At 43.1% G+C, this 7,880-nt stretch overlaps 1 protein-coding gene across 1 annotated transcript; it reads left to right on the top strand.

The window, feature by feature from the left end:
• Positions 1 to 3,816: 3,816 nt before the first annotated feature.
• Positions 3,817 to 7,517, top strand: LOC114427673 (peptidase M20 domain-containing protein 2-like). The gene is made up of 7 exons (XM_028395857.1): positions 3,817 to 4,241; positions 4,493 to 4,641; positions 4,713 to 4,855; positions 5,819 to 5,973; positions 6,265 to 6,391; positions 6,491 to 6,598; positions 6,734 to 7,517. The coding sequence occupies exons 1-7, from the start codon at positions 3,831 to 3,833 to the stop codon at positions 6,871 to 6,873; spliced, it is 1,233 nt and encodes a 410-aa protein (XP_028251658.1). The 5' UTR covers positions 3,817 to 3,830; the 3' UTR covers positions 6,874 to 7,517.
• The last annotated feature ends 363 nt before the right edge of the window (positions 7,518 to 7,880 follow it).

The following is a 7,880-nucleotide window of genomic DNA, read 5'->3' as shown; positions in this document are numbered from 1 at the left end:
CTGTTCATTGTATGTCTGTTATGCCCCCCCCCCCCCACAATAAGGCTTCCTTGCTGCTCCTCAGACTAAAACTCTGCACGCACACCCTGCCGACTGCGGCTCCTCTGTGGTCGGAGGAACTGCATGTACTCCCACTGTTCAACACACTGCTCACAAAGGCTGATATTATGAGGACAGACAGCAGCCTTTTCAGCGCTGTCAAACAAAGAAAGGGCACCGCCACTGCAGGGCTCCCTCTGAGGCGGCGAGGGCAGCTGTGTGGACTTCTTGGAAGAAAATAAAACTGCACCTGAAGACAGGGAACAGACGGACATGTGTGTGTGTTTTGCTCAAAGAAAAAAAGAAAGAAAGAAAGAAATGCAGGTTTTGTATTTTTGTCTGTTGTCAAAACTTTGACACATTTCTCCAAAATGTTCCTTTATACTGTAATGCTCCCACTTTTTATTCCACGCAGTGATGATAGCGCTGACTTCTTCTTCTATCCTTTGCAAACAAATCACTCTGCTGCACTTTCAGATGGGAAAATGTGGCACTATTAATGTTGCAGACAGTACCTGGGTGTTAGAAGCTCAAATGTCTGGAAAGAAATTGAGGCAAAAACACCAAAATACACACTCATTTATATGAAAATATGGATTATGACTCCTCTTAGGTTTGTTAGAATCCACACACATAAGTCCTGACGGTGCATAAATAATAATACTGAATAGTTTCTGTCATGCCTCATAGATCAGGATGAAGCCACACTTCATCATAAGGCATCACAAAAACAAGAACAAATGCTGTACAGCGTCACTCTAACGCCCACTCTGTGATAAGACGAGGTGTTAATGTATTCCAGCTTGAAGAACACATGAGGCACACTGTGTGCACTGATGTGACATTAATGACAGAAACAGGACTGTCAAATCACACACACTCACACACACATATATAACACACTGCCGATGCCCTCGGGGGATATTTTCTAACTACCGAGCAGCTTGTTGTGCGATATCGAACACTGCAGCCTAGATTTCCAGGGCACTCCTTAGAAGGGTGCATTTTTTGTTTGATAGCGACGCTGACAGGACAGGGCAAGCTCCACTGACACGCTGTCAGTTTCCTTCAGTCAGCTGGAACCTCATGTTTAAAAAATCAGCCTCATAGAAGATTTACACTTGGAAAATAATAGTGTTGAGGTTAATAGGGAAGCTCATTTGTGCCAGGAAAAGAATCAGTGTGACTACTACATCAGGAGAGTTTTATTTTTTTTTAAATTACCCGGATGAAAGTCAAAATATTAATAAACAGTTTTGTTCTATTTTTTTTTCTTTTTTTTCTTTTAAATTTACAGTTTATTTAAGCATCTTGAGCAAAGTAACTCTTTAAAAAATATTTATTTATTTTATGGCAAATGCCATATACACTTCAGTAAAAGTTTATTAGCTTTTAATATAAGACAATAATATAATAAATGCTCAAATTAGAAGAATCAGCCCTGGGCAGCCAGAAAACACTGCTCCTTTGCTAAGAGTTACAGCAGCTCTGATTGGTCTCCCACTCTTACATGCTGTCAGATTTTCATAATTTTATCACATACTTTTGACCATTACTGCTCACATCCTGACTTTTTCCCCCCCCTGGCATACGTGTAGCTCAAGGCTGTGGTGGAGACACATTAATATGTGGACCACACTCACACACACACACACACAGCTATAGCCTGTTGTTTGTTTCATCTCCCATTTCAGAGACATGCTGTCATCAGGAGCTCATCCATTCATTGTAGCTGTCAGCCCAGCCTTCCTTTGGGGCGTCCTGCTGTTGCGACGCCTCCGTGCATATATCATAACTCATGCATCACTTTGTGCACCAGCTTGGTGTGATGACTAGTGGCTCAGACTAAAATATCAGGATATCTTGAAATGTGTTTGTAACTGTTTGTAGCTTGAGAGTGTTTTCTTTGCTGTGTCATTTAAAAGATACAATCAGTTTTACAATTTGCTCATTTCCCTGCTCCTCTGGAGCCAGACTCATTATGAGATAGTGATGCACTATTTGAAACAATGATGATGGTCTAAAAAAAATGTTCATCTTCACATGTGATGCCAAATACCATATGAATTCATGTGAAGTCAAACACATGCTCCTAGGGCAAATCCCTTAATAAAGACAATGGTGTGACACATGGGTCCCTCCCTCACATAACTGATACACAATGGAGAGTGTCAGCGTCACCGGCGGGGCGTAAAGTAAGCTGACAGACAGGCCATGTCAGGAGGCAGTCACTGTGTCAGCTTGCTGAGCGCTGTTCAACATGTCCCCTCCTGTGACTGACAGCCATCCCCAATTAACCTCTAGCTCAAATACAGACAGAAACCACATACACATACACCTGCTCTCCCTCTCTCTGTTTCACACATATTCTTACACACACACACACACACACACACACACACACACAGTCTGGGTGTGTGACAGCTGCAGAGCTTTGTCTTTATTCATACAGCACTAATTGACCTTGTTTTTCAGGATCAGATCTCCTCATGCTCAGCAGCACTCTTTGTAAACATCCTGCAGGCACTAAATGAATTAATAAAAGAAATAACATTTCCTCTAAATGATATTTTTTTTTCTTTTTTTCATTCTCAGTTCACCAAAGTGTCAAGGTAAAACAGGAAGAACATCAGTGGAACATGGTATATTTTATTAAACAATTGTCACTCTGGTTCCCCCTAGTGGTGACAATGGTAACAGAGGGGGAGAAAAAAAATGATTTGTATGTTCAAGCTCATCAATTTAATTTACATCATGATTGATCTGACAAAATGAATCCTGCTGCAGCAGCATGAGGTTCATAGTGCACACTCACACACAGAAACTGTGGACCAATTCATTCAGATTATTTTAATATATTTTACACTGTGCTGGCTTTAAATAATATGGTAATATTATGTTACACATTCTAGTTCACCTTGAGATCCTACAGACTGATAGGGATAGGAGCAATGTCATTATTAGCTATAAATATAGATCAGACTGTGTGTGGTCCTTGGCCAGTAGATGGCAATACATCCCTGTGTTGCTTAAAAGAGAATCAGAGAATTCATTTAACAGCTGTATGAACTGTATGGTTCCCTAAAGGGGGATGATTATGGTACGTGTGGAACCCAAAGGTAAATGGCATTGCAGGGCAGGGAGCAGGAACAGCAGCAGGTCTGAAGTCTGTCTGCAGTCACTGTAAGGTCAGCGCAGTGATCGATCTCTCAGCAGTCTTCTTCTGTTAGAATCATGACTTAGTTGAATGCTTTTGTCAGTTATGACTCATCACCTAAAGGAAGGTGGAGACAAAGGTGTCATGTACTATAAAAAAAAAAAAAAGCTTCAAATGCTCGAGCTTTCTGGTGCCGATCAGGGTCACTTATATATATTATAATAAACTTGTGTGATTTGATTTTATAAACTTTTTGATAATGGACTAATCATACTTATTATCATACGTATTATACTTATACTTATTAATATTATGATTACAAATTAATAATAAATAAGTGTGAAATTCATGTTTTAAAATGAAATAATAAATCAATATGGTGATAATTTGTGTTCAGAGTTAGGCTATGCACAACTTTAATGTGAACCAGTTTTTTTCAAATGACCTATTCTAATGCGGAATGCTAATAAAACTAGTTTAAACGCCCACTCTCACGTTTGCTTTGTTGGGTACTTTTGAACTACTTCCGGCGCCACACGCACGGCTCCGCCTACTTTGCGCTGTTTCTGCATAATGCATGATAAAGCTTAGTGTTCCAGCGTGGTTTGCAATCTGGCGCAGTTGTGTTTAACAGATGGAGAGAGTACAGCAGATGAAAGAGTCCCTCCAGATGCGCATAGACGCGCACAGAGACGAGCTGCACAGTCTGAGTCGGGACATTTGGAGCCGTCCTGAACTCGCCTGTGAAGAGACGCATGCGCACGACAGACTGGTACGATTCTTCACTGAAGAGGATCAGGCATGGAAGGTGCAAAGTCACTACAAACTACCCACCGCGTTCCGGGCCAGCTGGGGCCCCGTCGGTGGCGGAGATGATGAGAAGGGGGAACCCGCAGTGAACGTGGGGTTCCTGTGCGAGTATGACGCGCTGCCGAGTATCGGTCACGCATGCGGACACAATCTGATAGCAGAGGTGGGAGCTGCGGCCGCTGTGGGGCTCAAAGCAGCTTTAGAGAGCCAAACTGAACTCCCTGTCCCAGTGAAGGTAACTGGCAGCGGGCTGAGGAGAGGGGTCAACACACGGTCAACAAACAAACACACACACACACAACACACTTTTACTACCACACCTCCACTGGGTCTTTGTTTAGTGAGTGATCAGTGATACCATGACAAACGCCTGGTCATGTGACTACAGGTGGTTCTGCTATGACCTGCCATCCATGCATGTCCTGTAAAATGATGTCTTCTCCTAAGAATGACCTTTAACCTCCTGATATTGACCTTCTGCTTCAGATAACTGTTCTTGGAACTCCTGCAGAGGAGGCCGTCGGGGGAAAGATCGACCTGATCAACGCGGGGGCCTTTGATGACGTCCACCTCGTCCTCATGGCTCATCCAGCTCAGCAGGACGCTTCGTTCCTGCCCACCGTCACAATCGAAGAGTAAGTTCCTGTTCACTGCGGATGAATTCACAATGACAATTTACCAGCCCACCGTCCCTGATGTTACACAGGGTGTCAGTCAAGTACCACGGGAAGGCATCTCACGCCTCTGCATACCCTTGGGAGGGAGTCAACGCCCTGGATGCTGCAGTGCTCGCCTATAATAACCTCTCTGCACTCAGACAGCAGCTCAAACCAGAGTGGAGGCTTCACGGTGAGGCACGTGATGGCACGTTTCATGCTCACATTGCACGTTGTGCTAAATTAAATATAAACATTTCGTTCCATCTCCTGAAGCTTACAGACTTACTGTTTTTTTAGTAGATCGTAATGATGAAAAGAAATATGAGTGTGAGCAGAGCAGCAGGGTCCTGATTGTCCTGTTTGTGCATCCATTGGATCCAAGAGTCGACCTCTAAACCCTGACAAGAGAGCTTAAAAACTGCAGTTCCTCACATGGCCACTTGAACCTGTCTCCAAAGTCAGAACTCCTCCTATTGTCAGGGCTTTAAATAATGCATCATTTGGGGCATGGATAGCTATGCATAGACTGCATATAAAGACGGATGATGTGACTGCTTCCACCCATTGTGCATAAATGAGGTGAAAATATGGTGTTCACAGGTGCAGCCATGTTGGAAAAGACACCTTGTTTTTACACAGTCTGTGCCAGGGCCACTTCACCCCAGCAGCTGTGATGTCACTTCTTCCTTTTAGCCAATAACTAATTAAATATAAATTTATAAAAAAAATATTTCTACACGAATCATATCGTGATTAAAAACTAGCTAACAAGCCATAAACCATCTCTGAAACAACTTCTTTTAGCTCACTAGTTCGCGTTTAGTTGGTGGGAGGTGGGTTTTATGACCTACTACTGCCAGCCACCAGTGGGTGATCGCGATCATCAGCCTCAAGTGGCCATTCAAGGAACTGCAGCTTTATTCTTTTAGTGCAAAATGTAATGGAAATTCATGCAATAGGTGTCAGGATGTTGTTCTTATGTTCTGACTGTGTGTCACTGCTGCAGTGTTAATAAATAACACATGCCTGACAGTTCTCAAAGATCAGTGAAGTGTCTGTGATCAAAGCAAAGCCCCATTCTGAATACTGAGGTTTTTTTTTTTTTTTTTTAAATGACGGCTGCTCTCCTTCTTCTCCTGCATCTTCGCTGTAGGCATCATCAAACACGGTGGAGTGAAGCCCAACATTATCCCTGCTTACACTGAATTAGAGTTTTATTTGCGCACCCCTCTGCTGAAGGATCTCCAGTACCTGAAGGCCAAAGCCGAGGCCTGTTTCAGGGCAGCTGCCGTGGCAACGGGTTGCCAAGTAAGCTTTTCTTAAAAATACGATTTGCATTCCTCCAGGCAAATGAGTCTTCATATCCCCGATGTTAGTATAATAGAGAAGAAAAACGCAATGTTGGAGTCGTTATGTAACATTGACTCTGTTAACATATTTCTCCGCGTGCTGTTCTACTGTTACATAATTCTTCTTATCTTCAGGCTGCTCCTCTCCTTTGAGTGCACCTGCCTCAGGCTCACATACAGAGCATGCACGGCATATTATTATATACTGTTAATATTGCAATGAAATGACCTTACCTGTCTTTCCCTTTAGGTGGAGATCATCTACCCAGCCAATTCCTACTCCAACATCCTGCCTAATGCCACACTGTCCAAGCTGTATGAAAAGAATGGAAAGGCGTTGGGCATTCAGTTTGCAGAGCAGCCAGCCAGCTTCTGTGGTAGGTATAAATCTAAAATCGAACTTTCATAGAGTATTTTGTTTTGTTGTCTCATCTTGTTCACTTCATCAACACAGTGAATTTCTAATTACCTGGCAGGTTCTACAGACTTTGGCAACGTATCATTTATTGTCCCTGGTATCCATCCTTTCTTCTACATTGGCACAGATGTTTTAAACCACACAGAGGATTACACCAAAGCAGCAGGTATGGGAACACTTGGATCATGGGAATTATGTTGTTTAGTGAAATTTACTTGCACCACGATAAGACGATATTTCAGACGATATTTTTTTTTTCCTCCTCCCCCTGCTCTTCTCCCTTTTTTGTTTTTTTTGCCAGGAGCTGAAAAAGCCCAGTTGTACACCCTGCGGACAGCCAAGGCCCTGGCTATGACAGCTGTGGATGTAGTGTGCAGCTCTGATCTGCTGAGGCAAGTGAGGGAGGACTTCAGCCTGGCCAAATTGAAACAGGAAACGTGACCAGAAAGGCAGATCTTCTGCTGGAGACTGTTTATAACTGACAAATTAGGCAGAGATGACTCTGCTTTGAACTTCATCATCATAGAGTCAGGAAGGCAGGAGCTGAAAAACTACAATGCAGTGTGATATTAACATCATAGCTCATAGCAGCTAAATGGGGAGATGTTTCCCTCGGGGGGGTGGAGGAGAACAAAAACAGAGCAAAGCCAGGGAGTATTAGTACAGTCACCTGGTCTCTAGACTCCAAACGACTGTTAGCATTGTTCACATGTGCTGGATGTATGAACAGACAACACTGTTTGAAACCATTAATCAACTTATCGGATTAATACGTTTCACATTCAGTTGTTTAGCGTTTAAATTTAGCCTGAGATTGTTTAAAGCAGGTGCTAACTAACAATAAACATAATTTCAGTTGTCATTTATTCAATATAAGAATCTAACATAGTTGAGTCTGACTCTGCATCATCAGCATCATAGACTGTATACAACCTGACTGTCACCATGCAGTGCCATAGTCATAACTCCTGCTTAATCCTAATACGGGCAAAGAGACCATTTTACCATAAAGGTCTATAGTGGTTGGCTGTGTCCCATTTCAGGGTCTGCATCCTTCGGAGGACGCAGCCTACGCGGTCTCAGGAGGCCGCGTCCTCCTGAGAATCCTCCGGAGGATCCTCCACCGTTGGTAAATGGGACGGTCTGGCCTTCAAAGCACTTCCTGATTGTGGCGTGACGTCATAAATTTTGCCCCGGGAAAAACAAAAGCAGTCACAGCGACACAACACGGACTACACAACAAGCGGGACAACAGTGTGAATTTAGAAATTTGGAATATTTTAATATATTTATTTGTTGTTGGAGGAAGAGGAGAGGCGGCTCCAGCAGCAGCAAAACCTGTGACGGCTCATTTTCTTCAGGCTGGGAGAGCGCAGTGGGGAGGTGACGGTAAGCTGCTGTTTAACCATATTATTGATCATAATTAATATACCAGTTACTGAGCAAAC

Source organism: Parambassis ranga, chromosome 22, assembly GCF_900634625.1.
Source record: "Parambassis ranga chromosome 22, fParRan2.1, whole genome shotgun sequence".
Lineage (NCBI taxonomy): Eukaryota > Metazoa > Chordata > Actinopteri > Ambassidae > Parambassis > Parambassis ranga.
The sequence above is the reverse complement of the archived record's forward strand: the minus strand, read 5'-3'. Positions and strand labels throughout refer to the sequence as shown.

What these genes read in the sequence shown, in the direction of transcription:
- LOC114427673 (XM_028395857.1), top strand. Translation starts at nt 3,831, where the DNA reads ATGGAGAGAGTACAGCAGATGAAAGAGTCCCTCCAGATGCGCATAGAC. An exon ending in ACCAGAGTGGAGGCTTCACG is followed by an intron (nt 4,856 to 5,818) that starts GTGAGGCACGTG and finishes TCTTCGCTGTAG; the next exon opens with GCATCATCAAACACGGTGGA. An exon ending in CCGTGGCAACGGGTTGCCAA is followed by an intron (nt 5,974 to 6,264) that starts GTAAGCTTTTCT and finishes CTTTCCCTTTAG; the next exon opens with GTGGAGATCATCTACCCAGC.